Genomic DNA, 24,515 nt, shown 5'->3' with positions numbered 1-24,515 from the left:
TTTATACACAGACACTAATTACTATCAAACAAGTCACAAACAAGGCACATAAGAACATAAGAAATTGCCAAGCTGGGTCAGACCAAGGGTTCATCAAGCCCAGCATCCTGTTTCCAACAGATGCCAAACCAGGCCACAAGAACCTGGCAAGTACCCAAACACTAAGTAGATCCTATGCTACTGATGCCAGTAATAGCGGAGGCCATTCCCTAAGTCAACTTGATTAATAGCAGTTAATAGACTTCTCCTCCGAGAACTTATCCAAACCTTTTTTAAACCCAGCTATACTAACTGCACGAACTACATCCTCTGGCAACAAATTCCAGAGCTTAATTGTGCATTGAATGAAAAAGAATTTTTTCCAGTCTTAAATGTGCTACTTGCTAACTTTATGGAGTGCCCCTTGTCCTTTTATTATCCAAAAGTGTAAATAATCGATTCACATCTACTCACCAAGACTTCTCATGATTTTAAAGACCTCTGTCATATCCCCCTCAGCCATCTCTTCTGCAAGCTGATCAGCCCTAACCTCTTCAGCCTTTCCTCATAGGGGAGCTGTTCCATCCCCTTTATCATTTTGGTCGCCCCTCGCTGTACCTTCTCCATCGCAACTATATCTTTTTTGAGATGCGGCAACCAGAATTGTACACAGTATTCAAGGAGCGGTCTCACCATAGAAAAAGAACAATGGGGCACTTTAGGAGCACAGAGGCATTATGACATTTTCCGTTTTATTAACCATTCCCTTCCTAATAATTCCTAACATTCTGTTTGCTTTTTTGACTGCTGTGGCACACTGAGCTGACGATTTCAAAGTATTATCCACTATGATGCCTAGATTCCCTATTTCAGATACAGGAATATGAAAAGCCAAGAATTGGAGAAATCACCACTTACCCAACAATCCCGCCCTCCCTAGCATAGACAGACCATTGAGTAATGCTCCCCTGCCAGCAGATGGAGACAGATCAAGCTGATGTCACAATATATAAATCCCTGCAGTGACCTCAGCCTGCCAGTATTCTCTTCAAAAACAACTGTGGCCAGACTAGCAAAAAACTTGATTAAAAACAACCATTACTGTACTCAACCAACAAATACTGAACTCAAGTAAGAATGCATGTACCCCAATCTAAGGACTGGATGAAAACTTACCATCTTAATCTGTGTGTATCAGCCTAAATATTCAGACTTTAAACAGGACCATTTTATTATTTCCCTTATTGCTGTGTTTTTTTGTTTTTTTTAATATACCTTTTTTATTGTTTTTTTGAGCACAGAGAGACACAACAATTGTGAGATACCTCTGGTACAGAGAATATGTTTTAAACATAAATATAATTTAAGTAATTCATTGGGAACCAATATGAAAAGAGAGTTCTTTCACTCTCTGCCTGAGATACCCTAGAAGGAATTCTTCAGTATTGAGGTTCAAGTAAAACCTTGCCACATAATGCCGCAATGACAGAAAGGAGCACCCGGGATAGGGGTATATTACCGTCAACCTGGTCAAGATGGTGAGACGGATAGTGAAATACTAAAAGAAATTAGGGAAGCTAACCAAATTGGTAGTGCAGTAATAATGGGAGACTTCAATTACCGATAATATCCGAATAAGCTATCCAAAATACAACGATTTATACAAACACTGCAAGTGAACACGTTGTACAAAAATCTTGAATCTTTCAATGTGTTATATTTTTTTGATAATTTTTTAGTATTTTTTAAATATATTTGGGACCATCATAACACCCACTGTCTGCATGCATATTATGCCTGTATTTTCAGCCGCTACGGGTCATTTTTAATCATCGGTCCAACACCGTAAATGTCTTTTACTAATTTTTTCTTTTTTTAAAAATTTTGATAATTTCTTCAATAGAATATGTGGAATGGGTACTTCCCTTTTTGGTGCTGCTGCGCTGCCGCACAAATCCAATCCAGGTACTCCCCTTTTGCTGGCGCTACTGCGCTGCCACACAAGTCCAGTCCAGTCCAGACTTCAGTTACCCCAATATTGACTGGGTAACTGTATCATCGGGACACGCTAGAGAGATAACGTTCCTGGATGGAATAAATGACAGCTTTATGGAGCAATTGGTTCAGGAACCGATGAGAGAGGGAGCAATTTTAGATCTAATTCTCAGTGGAGCACAGGACTTGCAGGCCAATACAGTAAAGCGCGGCCGTGGTTACCCTGCTTCTAACCCGCTTCTAACTCACAATTTGGCCGCGTAAGTCCAACCCGCAATTCACTACCCCTTTAAATTCATCCTTACCGCTTCTTTAAATCAACCGGTAACCCTTTCCGCCCGCAGCATTGTATATGAGATGTAAAAGCTCCGATTAGCTATTCCCTCCCATACAGCAATGTGCGCCCCGATTATCTCCTTTTAAACCTGTAGTTTTGCCGCGCGTTTAACCTGCTAACTTACCGCCTACACTTACCCCTGCGTTAGTGTGGAGTGTCAGGTCAGAGAGACAAAATTTCATGGGCAAATGACCCCCTCACCCCCCGGGACCCTTACCCTGGCGTTAGTGTGGTGTGACAGCAATAGGCAGGCTCCAGTCAAAATCCCCCCCTCCCGAAGCAAAGCGCAGGGCGAAAATCGGCTCGACATGTCATTAAAACAAAAGTAAATAAAGTATAATAAAAGTAAACTTATTGCATGTGAATTTTCTTTGAACAGTCCTCTCTCCCCTCCTCCCGAGGCGCGCACTGCGGCTCCCCTGCCTCCCGGGGGCAGCCGGCGGCGAAAGCGTACGGGCGGGCGGGTGAAAGCGTGCGGGCGAAAGTGAATGAATGCACACCCATACGCGGCAGGAGCCGGCGGGCGTGCATTCATTCACTCACCTTCGCCGGCGGGCGTGCAGGCATCCAGGCAGAGAGAGCCAGTGGGCGTGCATTCATCCAGGTGGAGGGAGCCGGTGGCCGTGCATTCATCCAGGCGGAGGGAGCCGTTGGCGAAAGCGGCTTCTAGCAGCCCCCGCCGGCGAAGGTGAATGAATGCGCGCCTGTGCGTGCAATTTGGGAGCTCAAGGCGTGACGTCACGACATTTGACGTCACGGTGTGTGACGTCTGCGTTCGCTAATGCACTGCCTTGAGCGCCCAAATTGCATTCATTCACCTTCGCCGGCGGGGGCTGCTGGAAGCTGCTTTGGCTCCCTGCCCCCGCCGGCGAAGGTGAATGTAAGACATTGATAAGACAGGCTAAGAGAGAATTTGAAAAGAAGTTGGCTGTAGGGGCAAAAACTCACAGTAAATACTTTTTAAAATATATCCGAAGCAGAAAGCCTGTGAGGGAGTCAGTTGGACAGTTAGATGATCGAGGGGTTAAAGGGGCACTTAGAGAAGATAAGGCCATCGCAGAAAGATTAAATGATTTCTTTGCTTCGGTGTTTACTGAAGAGGATGTTGGGGAGGTACCCGTAATGGGGAGAAGGTTTTCATGGGTAATGATTCAGATGGACTGAATCAAATCACGATGAACCTAGAAGATGTGGTAGGCCTGATTGACAAACTGAAGAGTAGTAAATCACGTGGACTGGATGGTATACACCCCAGAGTTCTGAAGGAACTAAAAAATGAAATTTCAGACCTATTAGTAAAAATTTGTAACCTATCATTAAAATCATCCATTGCACCTGAAGACTGGAGGATAGCAAATGTAACCCCAATATTTAAAAAGGGTTCCAGGGGTGATCCGGGAAACTACAGACTGGTTAGCCTAACTTCAGTGCCAGGAAAAATAGTGGAAAGTGTTCTAAACATCAAAATCACAGAACATATAGAAAGACATGGTTTAATGGAACAAAGTCAGCATGGCTTTACCCAGGGCAAGTCTTGCCTCACAAATCTGCTTCACTTTTTTGAAGGAGTTAATAAACATGTGGATAAAGGTGAACCGGTAGATGTGTAGTATACTTGGATTTTCAAAAGGCGTTTGACAAAGTTCCTCATGAGAGGTTTCTAGGAAAAGTAAAAAGTCATGGGATAGGTGGCGATGTCCTTTCGTGGATTGCAAACTGGCTAAAAGACAGGAAACAGAGAGTAGGATTAAATGGGCAATTTTCTCAGTGGAAGGGAGTGGACAGTGGAGTGCCTCAGGGATCTGTATTGGGACTCGTACTTTTCAATATAATTATAAATGATCTGGAAAGAAATACGATGAGTGAGATAATCAAATTTGCAGATGACACAAAATTGTTCAGAGTAGTTAAATCACAAGCAGATTGTGATAAATTGCAGGAAGACCTTGTGAGACTGGAAAATTGGGCATCCAAATGGCAGATGAAATTTACTGTGGATAAGTGCAAGGTGATGCACATAGGGAAAAATAACCCATGCTATAATTACACAATGTTGGGTTCCATATTAGGTGCAACAACCCAAGAAAGAGATCTAGGCGTCATAGTGGATAACACATTGAAATCGTCGTTTCAGTGTGCTGCTGCAGTCAAAAAAGCAAACAGAATGTTGGGAATTATTAGAAAGGGAATGGTGAATAAAACGGAAAATGTCATAATGCCTCTGTATCGCTCCATGGTGAGACCACACCTTGAATACTGTGTACAATTCTGGTCGCCGCATCTCAAAAAAGATATAATTGCGATGGAGAAGGTACAGAGAAGGGCTACCAAAATGATAAGGGGAATGGAACAGCTCCCCTATGAGGAAAGACTAAAGAGGTTAAGACTTTTCAGCCTGGAGAAGAGACGGCTGAGGGGGGATACGATAGAGATGTTTAAAATTATGAGAGGTATAGAACGGGTAGATGTGAATCGGTTATTTACTCTTTCGGATAGTAGAAAGACTAGGGGGCACTCCATGAAGTTAGCATGGGGCACATTTAAAACTAATCGGAGAAGTTCTTTTTTACTCAACGCACAATTAAACTCTGGAATTTGTTGCCAGAGGATGTGGTTAGTGCAGTTAGTATAGCTGTGTTTAAAAAAGGATTGGATAAGTTCTTGGATGAGAAGTCCAATACCTGCTATTAAGTTCACTTAGAGAATAGCCACTGCCATTAGCAATGGTAACATGGAATAGACTTAGTTTTTGGGTACTTGCCAGGTTCTTATGGCCTGGATTGCCCACTGTTGGAAACAGGATGCTGGGCTTGATGGACCCTTGGTCTGACCCAGTATGGCATTTTCTTATGTTCTTATGCGAAACCTGTCAGTTTTGATTATTTACTTAGGCTGTTACCTTAAACAGATAGATCAAGAAGGCTATATTTTCTAATCTTTATCTTACTCCTGGCATACTATCCCCAAATATAATCGGCATTTAAACATTCAGAATCAGCATCTTAACAAATAAAATCGAAGTATGTCTCATAAACCTTAATTCTTTTTACACGTGAGGCCCTTTAACTTTTATAAATTGAAGACAGTATTCTTCTGCAAAGGAGAGAGTGAGTCCAAATAAGCTTGCAATATCTGTATCTGTCAAGTTTCTGAGTGATTTTGCAGTTAAGTATTCGAAAGAGAGAAGTTTACTCATCCTTGCTTTCCATTGAGCAAAGTTAGGGCCATCACTTCCTACCCAAGTGAATAATAGTTTTGGGTTTTTTTTGTTACAGTTGTAAATTTATCTAAGAATAACTTTTTATTAGCCCTAAATTAAGAGACCTTAAGACGGTTAACCACCAACTCACAGAATTCCTGGAAACCCACAACATACTTGCTCCCGCCCAACACTTCTTCAAAAAATTTCACAGCACAGAATCGCTACTACTCACCCTCACAAACACTATACTACGAGGGTTCAACAAAGGCACATCCTTCCTTCTAATCCTATTAGACATCTCCGCTGCATTTGTCTCCATCGGCCATAAGATTCTAATTCACAGACTAAAAGAAATAGGCATCACTGGCACCATTCTCCAATGGTTTCAATCATTCCTCACCAACAGAACCTTTAAAGTAACCCTAGGAAATACAACATCAGAAAGAATACTCCTCCCACAGGGAGTCCCTCAAGGCTCATCTCTATCCCCTACCCTCTTCAACGTCTATATGCTGCCACTATGCAATTACTTAGACAAAACAGGGATCACCTACTTTCTCTACGCAGATGATGTACAGATCTTGCTCCCCATCAGAGACAACATCGACAGTGCACTAAACCATTGGGAAGCTTACAGGACAAACATAACCACCATCCTCTCTGAAATGGCACTAACGCTCAACCAGAACAAGACGGAAATTCTTCACCTCACCAAAAAATCCTCAATACCCATACCGGATCCCTCAACTCTAACCAAATTTAACATACTCCCGACAGTTAGAGACCTCGGAGTCATCCTGGACCAGGAACTGAACTTCAAACAACATATCAAGACACTGATAAAAGAAGGATTCTACAAACTCCAAATCCTAAAGAAACTCCAACCTCTTCTTCATCCCCCAGACTACCGGACAGTACTGCAATCCCTCCTTTTTGCCAAAATAGACTATTGCAACGCCCTCCTTACTGGCCTCCCCGCATCCACCCCCAAGCCGCTCCAGCTCCTACAAAATGCCAAGCACGGTCACTAACGAATAAGAAAAAAACAGATCACATCACGCCCGCACTCAAGCAACTCTACTGGCTACCCGTCCCGTTCAGATCTCAATACAAAACACTCATGCTCATACATAAAGCATTACATAATGAAAAAGCCAGCTGGTTACAAAGACCTCTGACCCCCTGCATCCCCACTAGAAACCTCCGCTCCACAAACACAGGCCTACTCCCCATTACCCCCGCAAAGGAAGTGCATAAAGTCTCCACGAAAGATCGCGCCACATCCGTAGCGGGCCCTCACCTATGGAACAATCTTCCAACCGCTCTCAGAACTGATCCTTCTACACCTACCTTCCGAAAAAACCTCAAAACCTGGCTCTTCCGGAAAGCTTTCACTCAAGACAATTAATCCTGCCACAATCCCCTCCTCCCACCCAATAACATGCTCCACCCTCCCCCACCCCCTAGCCTCCCCAGCTCCCCCACCCTTCCTCTGTACATACCGTATTTTTCGCTCCATAAGACGCACTTTTTTTCCCCCAAAAGTGGGGGGAAAATGTATGTGCGTCTTATGGAGCGAATATAAAAAAAAAAACACAAAAATCTAACAACCCCCCACCCTCCTGACTCCCCCAAGACCTGCCAACTTAATTTACCGCAACCCCCACCCTCCTGACCCCCCCCAAGACCTGCCGACTTAATTTACTGCAACCCCCCACCCTCCTGAACCCCCCCGACCTGCCGACTTAATTTACCGCAACCCTCCTGCCCCCCCCCAAGACCTGCCGATTTAATTTTCCGCAACCCCCCCCCCCAAGACCTGCCAAACGTCCCTGGTGGTCCAGCGGGGGTCCGAGAACGATCTCCTGGGTGTGGGGGCCGTCGGCTGCCAGTAATCAAAATGGCGCCGACGGCCCTTTGCCCTCACTATGTCACTGGGACCGACCGCTGCTATTGGTTGGTCTCAGTGACAGTGAGGGCAATGGGCCGTCGGCACCATTTTGATTACTGGCAGCCGACGGCCCACGCCCAGGAGATCGTTCCCGGACCGCTCCTGGACCCCCGCTGGACCACCAGGGACGTTTGGCAGGTCTTGGGGGGGTCAGGAGGGTGGGGGGTTGCGGTAAATTAAGTCGGCAGGTCTTGGGGGGGGGGGGTCAGGAGGGTTGCGGTAAATTAAGTCGGCAGGTCTTGGGGGGGGTCAGGAGGGTTGCGGTAAATTAAGTCGGCAGGTCTTGGGGGGGTCAGGAGGGTGGGGGGTTGCGGTAAATTAAGTCGGCAGGTCTTGGGGGGGGGCAGGGGGGGGGGGGGGTTTGCGGTAAATTAAGTCGGCAGGTCTTGGGGGGTCAGGAGGGTGGGGGTTGTTAATTTAAAGGGTTGGGATGGGGTTCCCAGAGAAAGAAAAGTTTTCTGATCTGGGGAGTGGACTGAAATGGCCCTCCCCAGACCCGAAAACAAAATGGGGAGAAAAAAAAAAAGCTATGCACTCCCCTAATTTGCTTCATAAGACGCCCAGACGCAGAGCCGGTTTAGCACAAATTTTTTTTTTTTTTTTTTTATTTTCCCCCTCTGAATCCTAGGTGCATCTTATGGTCAGGTGCGTCTTATGGAGCGAAAAATACGATAGTTAAGTAATTAAACTTTTAATATATTCTGTATTAAGTTATGCTATCAAGCATGTTATAATAATAATATCCTGTAAAACCGTTATTTATATGTAACCAGTTACTCAGTTAAGCTGTTATAATGTACCATGTCTGTATAAGGTCCGCCTTAGACATATTGTTATATGTAAACCGACATGATATGCCAGATCGAATGTCGGTATAGAAAAATAAATAAATAAATACCAAATAGCCAAAGTCTCGGATCTGTAGGTAACTGTAACTTCCAAATAGACTTTCTGTATAAGCCTGTACTTGAAACCAAAATTCCTGGACTTTGGGACATTGCCAGAAACTATGAAATAAGTCTCCTATTGTTTTGTCTGACAATCAGGAGAAGCACATATTTTCTGTAGATATGCAGGTGAATTAGCCACGTATTCTGGTCCTCTAGGTGGTGGAGCTCCTCAAAGCACACAGAGCTGAGCTCTGTGTGCCCATCTGTATATATAGCCCCATGGCTCCCCGTCCGCTTTAGTCCTGTTTCTCTACGCTGCATGGTGAATGCGGAGTCTCTTCTCTCACTAATTTTTCTTTTCTCTTTATCTATAGGAATTGATGACACTCTCCATTCATCCCCTGCATTCGGCAGGGGGTAGGATTACAGCTTTGGGTCGGCCCTGGATGCATTCTGGGACTGGAAGTCCCACTGAGGCTGAAGCCTGCCACCTCCCTCTGAGTTCTGCACTGGCAGCATTGGAGGGAAGAAGTGCTGAAGGGACCTCGGGTTGGCCCAAGGTTCCCTCCAGGCTAGGATGAAGGCCCCGGGGAAGGAAAGCCCATAGAAGCCCAGAAAGCTGAGCTGGAATTAGGGACGCGCATTAAGCAAAACATCCCTTCTCTGGGCCCCTGATTGAGCTACCCGAGAGCAGGGACTGGGAGGCCCTGCCCAGTGAGGCTCCCAATGACGTGCGATGGTGCGTCGCCATTATCGGTGCAGGTGCCATGGAAACATCAGGTCGGCCAGCATGCTGAAGACCGGTGCTCTGAGGGCCAGCGCATCAAGACCAGGCATAGAAAGCAGCGAAGTGGGAGGCCCTTACCACATGGCCGGTGCATCGCCATTATCTGTGCAGGTGCCATGGAGCATCGGGCTGACCAGTGTGTCGAGTCTGGTGTGCCGAGAGTGGCGCATCAAGGGCAGCACATGGAGGCCGGCGCGCCAAGAGCGGGTGCATTGAGTGCTGAAGTTGGCACATGGAGGCCACCGGCGCAGTGAAACCAGCACGCTGAGGATGAGGCTGTGTAGGGAGGTCAGTCTGGCAGACCGGCACGCCAAGGCTGCTACATCACTGTGGAGTTCATAGATGCGGCCCATCGAGATCCCAGCAGAAGTGAGGGAATGCCAGCAGTGCTGGTGTCAGTGACTGACTTCATCACAATCCCCTTGAGAGGAACAGCACAGGAACGTGCCTAGAGGTCTGTCAACTGCCCAGGAAGGTCAAGTATAAGAGCTGACAGTGGGGATCATTGTCTTCTGTAGGCCCTGATATTTCCCAGGTGGTCATGCCCTGTGACTGAGGTATGCCAGCAGGTTGCGCAGATGCAGTGCTCTTCGCTGGCATCCATGCTCATACCTGACACTGAGACGCCCAGTCAACCTAGAGGTGCTAGTCATCGGGCCACTTTCCAGGCAAACAAAGACAGACCACCCTCGGCAAACTCCCAGAGGGCATTGCATTGAGATATGGGCTGATCAGGACACTGCCAGTGAGGGCAGGAGCCCTGGGGCAAGATGGTACGAGGGGGCGCCCAATATGGGGGGAATGCCCGACTTGATGGTCCAGTTGGAGCTCTACCTTCCAGGAGCTCCAAACAGAAGTTTCTCAACTCTACCGGAATAACGCTTCTCGCTTTCAGGCAGCCGTGGACCATCCGGCTGCTGCAGGAGAAGGCAGTTGCTCCCAGATGTCTCAATTCAGGGCACGCCCCTGGAGCTACATATCGACAACTTTTGTTTTTCATTGATTACGAGAGACTCTACAGGATGTATATCCAGGCGGGAATGCCGAATGAATGCACAGCTGGTATGAGTGCCTTTAGCCCTCAAAGCCAGGCCATCATGGCGGCCTGGACTATAATCTTCCCTCAAAGCAGCAGCATGCTATGGGGGAAAGGCCTGGGCCATTCAGGAGACACTGGGCGTCAACCAGAATCAACAGGAGCATCATGGCCAGAGGGGTGGCATGGACCCAGATGAGCATGCTCTGGATAACTTCAGAGATAAACTACGAAGGACGGCAGCACAGGGCCACAGCTGACAGTGCTGTGCATGTGCCTGGTACACAAGAACGATGCTAGCAGTTGCCTCGGGACTTCAAGTCTCCAGATACTCTATCAGGGCTGAAGCTGTAGATTCCCCTTTTTCCTTACGGAGTGGGGGGTCCTGTGCCCTGCACTTCCTCATTTCTGAGAGATCAGAAGGTAGATGGACTCTAAGATAGACCTATAATTAGCGGGAAGTCGGGATAACTCCTGCTAGCCCACTCTGGCTGATAATAACTCAAGAACGGGGGTATGATCTAATTTCCGGAGATCCATGCTCTTGCAGTCCTGCCTGCAACTGCACCTGGCAGAGTGTCCACATTAACTTCGTGGAGCTGCTAATTTCAACCCTTCCAAGACCCAGCAAGAATGCTGGGAGAACCCACAAACTTCATCGCTGTCGGTGGGAATGAGAAGAATAATCTATGAGTTCATGAGGACTATGTCCTGCTTGACCCTCGGGCTGTTCAACGGGAAGGCAATGACTCCCCCCATACATCATACCTCATGTATAATCCCATGTCTGGTGGGAACCAATGATAGGGTCCTATATATTCACATTCAACTACTGCATCCACTTACGGGACCTTCATGATTGGGCCAAATGAACCACGTCTAATCCATGGCACCTTTCCGGACTTGTAGTCCAGAACACCCTTACCAAGGTCAATCGAGGACAGTGACCTCTCCCAAAAATACAAGAAACCCTTCTCTGCAACAGCAAGATGCGGGCTGTGCAGAGTTTATCCTTTGGTGTCCCTGCCTACGTACTACTTTCCGATGACAAATTCAACCCGCATGATGGACATAGCTGCAGGGGCATCAATGGCAATAAGATAGATATAGGGGCGATACGACACCCATCTCTTCTGCCAGAGGAAGCAAAGCCACCGGGAGCATGGAGAAGGGATCACATCGGAAGTTGCGCCACCAACATCGACAGGAATGCCACCCCCAACAGTTACTCCAGTGGGGAATTCAACGATAGTCCCTTGAACAACTTGGAAGCAGTCAGAGATAGACTCTTTACAAGTGAAGGAGGAAAGTCCGGCTCAGAGAGGAGCTGTCAGAAAGTAGTGTGTATCAGGAGTTATACGAAGGGAGAGCCCGCTACACCAACAGGCTTACCTCAACTCAAGACTAGAGTGTACCAACCTCACGGCCTGAATATTGGGATGATCTCAGTAACGAAGTTCATCCACCTGCTAATCCGAACCTGACTGTTGTGGGATAGGTTCCTTCTTAGCCTCAGGAGCCTCCTTTCCCCATCACACAGTATGGGAACTGGAAGGGCAGCACCAACATACCTGAGCTTGCCTCGACTGATTCAGGATGTCCTGGTATCCTCCAGGAAATTCTCCGATAAGAAGAATTATCGAGCCAAGTACGCATTCAGGGTAGCATGGAAAACATGGAGTTGATCCTTTCTTCTGCCTCTGGAATGTCTGTTGCAATACCTGCATTTGTTGTATCAGATGGATGTAACAGCAGCATCCGTGGAGTACGTCAGCACTATTTTCTGCTACCAGTTCCCTTTGAGGGCTTCCTTGTGTCCTGCCACCTGTCAATCTCCAGATTCATCAATGCATTTGTTGAATACACCCACTGACTCAAAAGGCGCGGAATCACAACTTACTTCTGAAGCAGCGATTGCTACCATCCTTAAACTCATTGTCAGTAGCCATAGGGGGTATCCCCCCTGGGGTATGTGCCTTTGTGCCTTAAGCACCAACAAGGAGAGTCAGTGAACCTCAAGTGCTAGACCAAGATTCATCTTGATGAATAATATTAGGAACATCCCCTTCCTTCTGTTCCAAGGGGGTATTCAGGGTTACCACTTAATCAGGCAATCAGCCTTCCGAAGCCACATAAATTTGGGAAGGAAAGATGGCTTACAGCATTGGGCTGTAAGCGTACCTTAACTTACTTCGAGAGACATATATACTCAGAGTCCATAGCTTCTCAACTTTTGTCGCCTTTAATCCAGATGCTCCAGGCTGCCACTCTTCAGCAGAGCCAGATCGTTGAAGGTTTCTCAGTATATCTTGTTCTGGCATAACAAGACAGCTGATGCCGTACCCTCATTATCAAAGGCTCGCTAAGCCAGAGCGAGGGCGGTACCCATCGCCCACCTCAGGGAAGTACCTATTTGGGACACATGTAGAGCTGCCACGCAGTAGTGGGGCCGAACCATTCCTTTCAGCAGGAACATCTAAAGAGACTGTCCGCAAAGATGTGACAGGTTGACTGCACCTTCAATAAGACCAGAACCGGAGTACCATCGCTTCCAGAGACTAGGGGGCGCTTAAGTTGCTAGCTAGGGACTCCCCAGAATACATGGCTAATTTACCTGTTTATCTGTGGAAAAGAGCGAGTTTGCTTACTGTAAACGGTGTTTTCCATGGACAGCAGGGTGAAATAGCCATGCAAACCCGCCCACCTCCCCGGACAGTCTCCGGACTATGTGAGCACAAGCTTGTATAACAGACTGAAGTGGACGGGGAGCCATGGGACTATATACACAGTCGGGCATACAGAGCTTTGAGGAGCTCCGCCACCTAGAGGACCGGAGGACGATCCCCAGAATACATGGCTAATTCACCCTGCTATCCACGGAAAACACGTTTACGGTAAGCAAACTTGCTCGTTGCTTGAAAAGCTCTCTCCTGAGACAGATATACCTGACAGAGAAATTTAAATTGAGTTTTTCTTAATTCTACATTCTCTGTTGTTTAATATTTTTAAAGCATCGCTGTAACTCTTGTTCCATTTTCCATGTATCTAAGTCAAAGAGTCACCTGACTGTGCATTCAGCAAGGCCCTATTAAATCTGGCACAAGAAGGTTTTTCTTTCCTACTCCTAACTAGAATTTTGTCCAATAACCCTATCTTAAAACTCAGGATGATTCTGTAGTAGGTCATATGCATAGTGCCTTATTTGTAAGTAGGCAAAAAAATCTCTATGTGGAAATTAGTACCTGGATTGTAGTTCTTGAAAACTATTTATTACATTGGAGTCTCTAGAGAATAAGTGGCATATTTGTATTAGCCCTTTTAGCTTCCATACTTTAAAAACCTGATTCTCAGGTCAAGTATAAACTGAGGATTATCCTGTATTGAAATGTATGGGGAAACAATGCCTTCTTGTAATAAAAACTTTCAGAAAAACACCCAAGCTGCACAGCAACAGATCAGAAGTACATAGTCTGTAATGCCTTCTGGTACCTCCCTCTCATTAACTTAGATCAATGCATTCATTGAGTAAGGTCTCAACTAGCCCTGCACCAGGTTAAAAAGAGAGAACCAAGATGTCTGAAACAGCCAGTCATGTAAGTGCCTTAACATACACGGTAGGTTATATATCTGAAAATTAGGACCCTTCAGACCTCCACGAACTGATGTTCTCATCATGAAATCTATTGATATCCGTGCTTTCTTACCCTACCATAAAAAATTTCTAATTAGCCTATTCATTTCCCTGAAGTCTTTCTTTTTCAACCAGCTGGGGAGCATCTGTAATACATATAGCCATTTAGGTACCACCACCATTTTAGCTAAATGAATTTTTCAAAATAGTGAGAGAGGGAGATCCCTCCATCTTTGAAGAACACCCCCCCCCCCCCGCCATGTTACGTAAAAGAGGCTTAACATTGGCATCATAAATTTCTGTCTACATCAGCTGGAGTCTTAATTCCCAGATAACTCATTTCCCATTTGACCCAATGCAAGGGAAAGTCTACCACCCAAAGCCCCCTGAGCTTTCCTGAAATATCTAATACCTCAGATTTGTCTTGATTTTCAGACCCTCAAATGAACCAAAGCCAATTGGAGGTGTAAAACTTTATGTAGTGACTCCCTTGGTTTAGTAAGGAAAACAAGCAATTCGTCTGCAAAGGCCGCTATTTTGAAAGTATGCCCATCCCTGCTGAAACCCTGAATAGAGCTGTCAGCCTCAGTTTTCCTTAGGGGAGGGTCTATAGATAAGATAAACAGTGCTATTACTGGCATCAGTAACATGGGATCTTCTTGGTGTTTGGGTACTTGCCAGGTTCTTCTGGCCTGGTTTGGCTTCTGTTGGAAACAGGATCCTGGGCTTTATGGTCCCTTGGTCTTACCAAGCATGGCAATTTCTTATGTTTTTATGTTCTAACTGAGATAAACCTTGTCTCACTCCTCTTAAAAAAAAATGGAAATCCTCAGATTTATATCCATTGGCTATAATATTGGAAACTGGAGATCTATAGAGAAAAGAAATATATTTTAAGAAATCTCCAACTATCCCATCTGCACAATACAGAAAACATATATGGCCAAAAGACCCTATCAAAGGCCTTTTCAGAATTGAAACCTATTGCTACTACCTAAATGTTACTGGATTTGCAGATAGACATTGCCAAGATTAATTTCACTATGTGGGGAGCATGCTGCCTATCCTTAACAACCCCCACCTGATTAGGGAAGATAACAGATGGTATAACCAGACTTAATCTATCACCTAGGAGTTTAACAAACATCTTCAGATCACAGTTTAACAAGGATATAGGGCATTCTTTCAGGACAAGCAGGATGGTAGTCCGCACATATGGGTGACATCACAGAATGGAGCCCAATCACGGAACACTTTTGTCAAAGTTTCCAGACCTTTGACTGGCCCCTACTGGGCATGCCCAGCATGGCACTAACCCTGCAGCCAGCAGGGGTCCCCCTTCAGTCTTCTTTTTTCCGCGCAGCAGTAGCCTCGCGGTAAAGGAGCTCTGCAGAGATTCCTGACAGAAATTCCTCACGGAATTGCTAAAGCTAATTTGCCCCACAGGGGGTCCCTCCTTTAACTTTCTTCAGACCGCTGTACTCCGGTAAGTTTTTACCCGTTTTCCGTCGATTACCGTCGAGTTTGGCCCTTGCGGTCTACTGGCCGTCAACTGTACCGCGGCTCAATTTTTGCCATGGCGTCTGGGTTCCGTCGGTGCCCGGACTGTAATTGCACCATGTCCATCACAGACCCCCATAAAGTCTATGTTATGTGTCTAGGACGTGAGCACGATGTCTTGACCTGCACCAAATGTGCCCTGATGACACCAAAAGGTCGCAAGGCCAGAATGGAGAAGATGGAACTTCTCTTCTGTGCTCAAACCCCGACTCCATCCATTGCATCGACGTCGTCGGAACCGGCACCATCAACTTCACGACATCGACTGGTGACCGTCCGACATCGATGACATCTCGGCCTTCGACACCCTCTACTCCCCCTCAGGACCGAGGGGATCGTAGAGACAAACATCACCATCGACACCGTAAGTCTCGGACCATCGAGGGAGCAAAATCATCGACCTCGCCATCGTCCGAGCCGCTGTCTAAGAAACTTGTCCAGAAAAGGCACCGACCTTTTCGGCGACCGGGTCACCGAGGCAACCCTCACCCGACAGGGGATCGGGAGCCGCGACTCCGCCTTTAATGGTGGTCCCTCCGGCTATGCCTCTGCCTCCTTCTTCTGTTCCGGAGCTGGGGCTGCTTGCTCCAGGTCTCCGAGAAGAACTGGATGGTTCAGGAGGCCATCGACAAGGCGATGCAACGACTCCAGGTTCCTCTGGCACTGGTACCGATTGCGGAACCATCCACCGACCCGATTCCGGCAGCGTTGGCACCGCTGCTTTCCAGGATGGAAGCGCTCATTGCTGCTTTTCCACCGATGGACCCCAGGTCTCCGATGGCTCCAGTGCTCTCCCCGCTTACGTTGTCATCGGAGGGGAAACACCATTTCGCATCCCTCCATCGGGAGTTCTGCCTCAGCCATCGATGCCGATACATCCCTCACCACCGATCCAACCATCGGTGCTGATACGTCCGGCGCCACCGAGCCATCCATCGATGCCTGCGCCGGTGCCTTCGATGCCTTCATCGGTGCCTCCGATAATTCCTTCGATTCCCTTGGAGCCTAGACCAGGACCTTCAGGTATCCAACCACCCAGTCCCCCTCTAGTTCCTAGAGGGACAGGTGCTGATCCCTATGATACCTGGACTGATGATTCTTCCCCAGACACTGATGATTTACCTTCACCACCTTCACCCACTGAAAGCAGGATGTGTTCTCCTCCAGAGAACCTCTCCTTTATAAGTTTTGTGAAGGAAATGTCTGAATTGGTTCCCTTCCAATTGCAGACTGAACAGGATGACAGACACCAGATGATGGAGTTGCTCCAATTCTTGGATGCTCCCAAGGAAATAACCTCCATCCCTATCCACCAGGTTCTTCTGGATCTCCTCAAGAAGAACTGGGAACATCCTGGCTCCATTGCTCCAGTGCATAGAAAAGCTGACACAACCCACTTGGTGCAGTCAGCTCCAGGCTTTCAGAAAACTCAATTGGATCACCAATCTGTAGATGAATCTGCACAAAAAAAGAGCAAAGAGATCAAAGCCTCACACTTCTTTTCCCCCTGATAAGGAACAGAAATTTCTTGATGCCATTGGCCGCCGAGTATTCCAAGGCTCGATGGTCATCTCCTGGATTGCAGCTTATCAGCTCTATATGACCCAATATAATACGGTCATTTTTAAGCAGATACAAGATTTGACAGATATCCTACCTCAACAATTCCAAGATCAGCTTCAAACCTTAGTAAACAATGGTTTTGAAGCAGGCAAGCATGAGATCAGATCATCCTATGATATCTTTGATACTGCTACCAGAGTATCTGCAGCAGCTATTTCGGCAAGGAGATGGGCCTGGCTCAAGTCTTCCGACCTTCACCCTGAGGTACAAGACCGGTTATCTGACCTACCCTGTGTAGGTCAGAGAACAGATTCAATGGACAGTGGCAGAACTTAAGGACCATCATGAGACTCTTAGACAGCTCTCTCTGATACCTTCTGACTACTCTTCAAAACAGCCCTTCCGAAAGGACTCTAAGAAGTCCTTCTTCTGGCCGAAGAAGTCCTATCCACCACCAACCAGATCCCGTGCCACGAGACCTTTTCAAAAAGCTCAGTCTCGTCAGATACGGAAACAAAAGCTGCAAGCAGCTCCTCAACCAGGTCCTGCTTCAGGTTTTTGACTTCCACCTAGAGGACAAGCAGCCAGCCACCATTGCCTCACATACCAGTGGGAGGCCGACTGTGCCATTTCAACAACATATGGCACTCAATTACCTCAGACCAATGGGTACTGGCGATAATTGCCCAGGGTTACCATCTGAACTTTCTCTCCGTGCCACTGGACTCCCCACCTCTGCCGACGTGGAGAACATCCGATCACTCCATCCTTCTGGATCAGGAGGCCTCCCTCCTTCTCCAGTCCAAGGCAATAGAACCCGTACCCTACTCTCAGCACGGCCTAGGGTTCTATTCCCGGTACTTTCTAATCCCCAAAAAATCGGCAGGCGTTCGTCCTATTCTGGACCTAAGGACCTTCAACAAGTACCTCCAGCAGGAGAAATTCAAGATGGTAACCTTAGGCTTGCTTCTTCCTCTCCTACAAAGAGGAGACTGGCTCTGCTCTCTAGACCTCCAGGACGCATACACTCATATTGCGATAACTCCATCTCATCGCAAATTCCTAAGGTTTCTAGTAGGCCCAAAGCACTATCAGTATCGAGTGCTTCCATTCTGCCTAGCCTCTGCGCCACGAGTCTTCACGAAATGCCTCGTAGTTGTTGCAGCCATCCTAAGAACTCAGGGTGTTCACATCTACCCCTATCAAGACAATTGATTAGTCAGGGCTCCCACTCAGCAAGCTGCTCTGTCGTCCCTCAATCTAACCTTGCACACTCTATTTTCATTAGGATTTCTCATCAACTACGACAAATCCTCTTTAGTCCCATCTCAAACCTTGTCGTTCATTGGGGCAGACTTGGACACCTTGCAGGCAAAGGCTTTTCTGCCTCAACAACGAGCTCTCACTCTCGTGTCTCTTGCACACCAGCTGCAGTCTCAGCACTCCGCGACTGCACGCCACTTTCTTATCCTCCTGGGACATATGGCGTCCTCAGTTCAGGTCACACCAATGGCCCATTTGGCCATGAGTGTCATGCAGTGGACTCTAAGATCTCAATGGACTCAAAGCATTCAGCCCCTGTCGACCATTATCCACATAACCGACTCACTCCGTCAGTCTCTTGCCTGGTGGAAAAATCAAAACAATCTCCTCCAAGGCTTGCCCTTTCAGGCTCCAGACCCTCAAATAACTCTCACCACCGATGCCTCCAACCTCGGCTGGGGAGCCCATGTGGCCAATCTGCAGACACAAGGATCTTGGACTCCAGAGGAAGCCAAACACCACATAAATTTCCTGGAGCTTCGAGCAATAAGATATGCTCTCAGGGCATTTCAGGATCGCCTCTCAAATCAAGTTATCCTGATCCAGATGGACAACCAGGTGGCCATGTGGTACATCAACAAACAGGGAGTCACAGGCTCTTTCCTTCTGTGTCAGGAAGCTGCACAGATATGGGCAGAGGCTCTCTCCCATTCGATGTACCTCAGGGCCATCTTGTTGCTGGGAGTGGACAATGTGTTGGCAGACAAGCTGAGTCGCATCTTTCAACCACATGAGTGGTCTCTCAATCCCTCAGTAGCGAACTCCATCTTCCAACAATGGGGATATCCTCAGATAGACATCTTTGCGTCTCCTCAAAACCGCAAAGTAGAGAACTTCTGCTCTCTTATTCGCAACAAACACTCTCAGCCCAGAGACGCATTCTCCCTCTCGTGGACAACCGGTCTGCTCTATGCATTCCCTCCACTTCTTCTTCTCTCGAAGACTCTCGTGAAGTTACGTCAGGACAAGGGAACATGATCCTGATAGCAGCTCACTGGCTACGCCAAGTGTGGTTTCCAATACTGCAGGATCTCTCCATTCGCAGGCGCATTCCCTTAGGAAAGGACCCGCTTCTGATCACTCAAAACGACGGGTGCCTCCGCCATCCAAATCTACAAGCCTTGTCCCTGACGGCATGGATGTTGAAAGGTTAATCCTTCAGCCATTTAGCCTTTCTGAAACAGTTTCCCGTGTCTTGATTGCTTCACGGAAGCCTTCCATGAGAAAAGCTTATTCTTACAAATGGAAAAAGTTCACGTCATGGTGCTCTTCTCAGTCCCTTGAACCCTTTTCCTGTCCAATCACGAAGTTTTTGGACTATCTCTGGCAACTGTCAGAGTCAGGTCTAAAGACTTCTTCCATCAGAATGCATGTCAGTGCGGTAGCCGCCTTCCATAAAGGTATCGGGGATGTTCCTATATCAGTACAACCCCTTGTAACACGTTTTCTGAAAGGTTTGCTTCACCTCAAGCCTCCACTGCGTCCTCCGGCCCCTTCTTGGGACCTCAACCTGGTTTTGGGTCGGCTCATGAAATCACCATTCGAGCCTCTTCACTCCTGCAATCTTCGCTATCTCACATGGAAAGTGATTTTCCTTCTGGCAATCACTTCAGCTCGCAGAGTTAGTGAATTACAGGCCCTAGTTATCTATCCGCCTTACACTAAACTTCTGCAGGACCGGGCGGAAATCTGCACTCACCCTAAGTTCTTGCCTAAGGTAGTATCGGAGTTTCACATTAATCCATTATACTACCTACCTTCTTTCCCAGCCCCCATTCCAATCCAGGAGAACAGGCTCTGCATACCCTTGACTGTAAACGAGCTCTAGCATTCTGCCTAGACCGTACAGCTGTCCACAGGGAAAGCACTCATTTTTTTTTCTCTTTCCACCCTAAGAAATTAGGGAAACCTGTGGGTAAGCAGACTCTCTCCTCCTGGTTGGCGGACTGCATATCCTTTTGCTATCAGCAAGCGGGCATTCCATTTCAAGACCGCGTTAAAGCACACTCTGTGAGGGCATGGCAACTTCAGTAGCACACCTACGATTGGTGCCGCTTCCTGACCTTTGCAGGGCTGCCACCTGGAGTTCTCTCCACACCTTTGCAGCCCACTATTGCTTGGACAAAGCCGGAAGACAAGATTCCATCTTCAGCCAGTCTGTCCTTCGTAACCTATTTACAATGTGACGTACCAATACCCTTCCGCCTGCCCGGTGGGGTTCAGGATGCCAAATTCCACCCCATTTGTTGTGCCTGTTGCACACCTTTGGGTACATTTGGTGCATGTTTGGACATCCTCAGCTCGGTACTCACCCATATGTGAGGACTACCATTGTGCTTGTACTGTGAGAAAGCAAATGTTGCTTACCTGTAACAGGTGTTCTCACAGGACAGTAGGATGTTAGTCCTCACGAAACCCGGCCTCTGCCCCGCGGTGTTGGGTTCGTAACGTTTTATTATTTTGTTTTTCGGCACTGCCTGTAGCTTTTAAATAAGACTGAAGGGGGATCCCTGTTGACTGCAGGGTTAGTGCCATGCTGGGCATGCCCAGTAAGGGCCAGTCAAAGTTCTGGAAACTTTGCTAGAAGTTTTCCATGATTGGGCTCCATCCTGTGATGTCACCCATTTGTGAGGACTAACATCCTGCTGTCCTGTGAGAACACCTGTTACAGGTAAGCAACATTTGCTTTACTTAATATTGAAGCAAAAAATCTTCTAATGCCCCTGTTGGACAGCTTCCCAAACCTGTCATGGGGACCCCATAGCCTGTCAGGATATCCACAACGAATATGCATGAGATTAATTTGCATACTATAGAGACTCAGTATATGAATATTTATCTTATGCATATTCGTTGTGGATATCCTAAAAACCTGACTGGCTGTGGGATCCCAAGGACAGGTTTGAGAAGCCCTGCCCTATTACATCTACCATAGGGGAAAAAGCAATGTACTAAATTTACTTATGTAAACTGACAAGTAAAATATTACAGCTTGGATGCCAAATACTATCCAAATTAGTGCCATAAAGATTTTATGGAATCTTATAAAAAGTGAATTACATCTGTATCTTTACACTTCTATGATAAATTTTACTAAACTGCAGAAGTGTGTCTGAGAATGTTGTAGCTGTAAACCAATTTTCAGAAAGCATAGGGGCTAGAATATACAGTATGATAAGATGAAAAGGATATGATAGAATGCCATAGGAGGAACCAATTGGTGTGCTTCTCATTTTGTTTTTTTAATATAATATTGTATTCAATGTTCAGGGTTTTGTTTCAGGAGCCTCATGGAGAATAACAAATTTTGATTTAGTTAATTGCCAGAATCAGCATTAGGCATTTAAAAATGCAATTATAGCAATGACGTTGCAAAATGTATTTGAACTACTTTTATTCTTCAAACACTTAGCTTAGAAATACAATTACACAGTAACATTCTAATATTGTGAGACATTGGAATTTTGGTTTAATAGTTGTTCCTTGTTTGTAGAGCACTGAAATTTGAAAGCTTTCCATGTAATCTCATGCCAGTGTTGACCCGTGTGAATTAAAATAGCCCTGTTTTCATCCATGACCAAATTTGGAATTATAATATCTGCCCACTGGGAATCTGTAAATGATTGTAGTTTATAGAATGACAGGTTTATATAAATAATTACTATGATTCCCACTGCTTGTTTCAAATTAAAATGCAATTTTAAATATGGAAATGTAATAAAATACTGTAATTTGCCACCTTAACCAATTTTTGAAACATTTCTTTTTAACTCTCTCATACCCTTTTGTAATGTAATGTATGAAATTAAATTACTACAGATTTCTGTTAAGCCTTCCAGTTCAGTGTCTCATGGATATATTGATTATTATTTAACAGAATAAACATGTTAAAGCTCATATTTTTCATTTTTACACAGATAAAGATACAATAAGTAAAATCCGAGATCTGCGTATGAAAGCAGAAGATTATGAAGTGGTGAAGGTGATTGGTAGAGGTGCATTTGGTGAAGTTCAGCTGGTAGGTTATTTCTAATACAGTACTATGCACAGCCCTGCGCAAGGAACCTGGGGGTCCTAATCGACCAACAACTGAACTTCAAAAAACATATCAGTGCCATACTCAAAGAGGGTTTCTTCAAACTTAAGGTCTTAAAAAACCTGAAACCCCTACTTCACGCTAGTGACTTCCGCACTGTCGTCCAGGCTACACTAGCATCCAAGATGGATTACTGTAACTCCCTCTTTCTTGGCCTACCCTACTCCTCCATAAAGCCCCTCCAAATGCTGCAGAACGCTGTAGCCAGAACCCTCTCCAACGCTCACAAATATGATCACATTTCCCTGATCCTGAAGGACCTACATTGGCTCCCTATTCCCTCCCGTATCCTCTATAAATCCCTGACCTTTATCCATAAAGCCTTATATTCCCATAACTCCAACTGGCTTGTAGATCCCCTCCAATTTGCCTGCTCGAATCGACCGACAAGGCCCATAAACAAAGGGTCCCCTCCATGTGCCATCCCTAAAGAAAGCACACCTCACATCTACAAGGGATCGGGCGCTCTCCATTGCTGGACCATTGCATTGGAACTCACTCCCGACTCACCTCAGACTTGAACCCTGCATCAGCATATTCAGAGCCCAACTCAAAACCTGGCTATTCAAACAAGCCTTTACCCAAAATCATTGATGAATATTGAATTGTGATGGAATACCGATCTGAATTTGACTATGATTTTGTTCTTATGACATTATAGTTCACTTGTTAATTGTTCCTATGCTTCACTGCTCTCCTTTTGGTTCTTTGTACCCCCTACCCTTCCCCTGTTATTTGTAATTTCTGTTGCTATTGTTCGATGTAAACCGAGGTGATGTTTCGACTAACAGTATAGAAGACTCTTTAAATAAATAAATAAATAAATAAATAAATAAGATAATTCATTTTGTATTTAATGAGCTGAAACAACTTGTTTAATGTGATCTGTATGCTCAGTGGCATCAAAACTTGAGGCAAATAGTGAGTGGGACACAACATCAAAGGAAGTAAAGGGGTATAAAAGATTAGGGGGAGGCCTTTTTGGATTCAGATACATTTTTCTATTTCTCTTAAAACTGTAGTTAAGGACATTTAACCTCAATTATTTTTTATTCTTGACTTCATAATCTTGACTGTTAGGCTTTTTCCTAGTGTAAGATAAGATGGAAAGTGTTTTGGTGCTGGAACTGTTTTGGAGGGATGGGAATAGGGCTTGTGCGGTGTTTAGACTTTGGCTATCTAGGTTACACTTCTGGCTATAGGGTGCACAGTTTATTTCCCTTGGAACTTAAATTTCTGGACAGATTCTACAGTTCATTTTTCCAGTCTGACCTAAAAGCTGGAAGTACTCCTAGGACAAGGGCTCCCCTGGGTTGAGGCATTCACATTTCCCCTGGGTAAATGTGGATTAAGCCATAGGACTTCTTGGAGTACATCTTGGGTTACTACAAGAACTCAGGTAAGTGCTGACTGTGCCTCTTTCAACTCTTTTCCACTTCTCTTTGAAGATGGAGGTCCCATGGAGACTGGAGGGAAATCAGATGTAGTCCTACTCTACAAAAGTGGGAACAAGGAGGCAGTCAACTATAGATCAGTCAGCTTAAACTTTGATATTGGGCAAAGCTATGGGAAAGCTACTAGGGAAATAGGTAGTGCAGGAGCTTAGAACAAGTAGATAATATAACCCCAGTGATTTCAACAAAGGGAGGGTCTTGTCAGGCAAACTTGTGGATGATGTTATTCAATGGCTTCAACAGAGAGTAACTCTCGCATAGCTTAGAAAAGTCTTGGTGTCTTTTCTTGACATGCATCTTCAATGGCAAGCAAGGTATTGGTGTCAAAGCATCTAAGGAGAAGAGACGGCTGAGGGGGAATATGATAGAGGTGTTTAAAATCATGAGAGGTCTAGAACGGGTAGATGTGAATCGGTTATTTACTCGTTCAGATAATCGAAAGACTAGGGGGCACTCCATGAAGTTAGCATGTGGCACTTTTAAAACTAATCGGAGAAAGTTCTTTTTTACTCAATGCACAATTAAACTCTGGAATTTGTTGCCAGAGGATGTGGTTAGTGCAGTTAGTATAGCTGTGTTTAAAAAAGGATTGGATAAGTTCTTGGAGGAGAAGTCCATTACCTGCTATTAATTAAGTTGACTTAGAAAATTGCCACTGCTATTACAAGCAATGGTAACATGGAATAGACTTAGTTTTTGGGTACTTGCCAG

The 24,515-nt window shown here is 45.9% G+C and overlaps 1 protein-coding gene across 1 annotated transcript in view; it reads left to right on the top strand.

Annotated features, from left to right (window-relative positions):
• ROCK1 (Rho associated coiled-coil containing protein kinase 1) overlaps nucleotides 1-24,515 on the top strand; it is a 491,909-nt gene that overhangs the window by 126,073 nt on the left and 341,321 nt on the right. Inside the window, 1 exon segment of the mRNA XM_029591102.1 lies at nucleotides 22,172-22,272. Coding sequence (XP_029446962.1) covers nucleotides 22,172-22,272 — 101 coding nt within the window.

Source organism: Rhinatrema bivittatum, chromosome 2 (assembly GCF_901001135.1).
Source record: "Rhinatrema bivittatum chromosome 2, aRhiBiv1.1, whole genome shotgun sequence".
Classification (NCBI taxonomy): domain Eukaryota; kingdom Metazoa; phylum Chordata; class Amphibia; order Gymnophiona; family Rhinatrematidae; genus Rhinatrema; species Rhinatrema bivittatum.
Note: the sequence above shows the minus strand (reverse complement) of the source record. Positions and strands in the feature narration are given on the sequence as shown.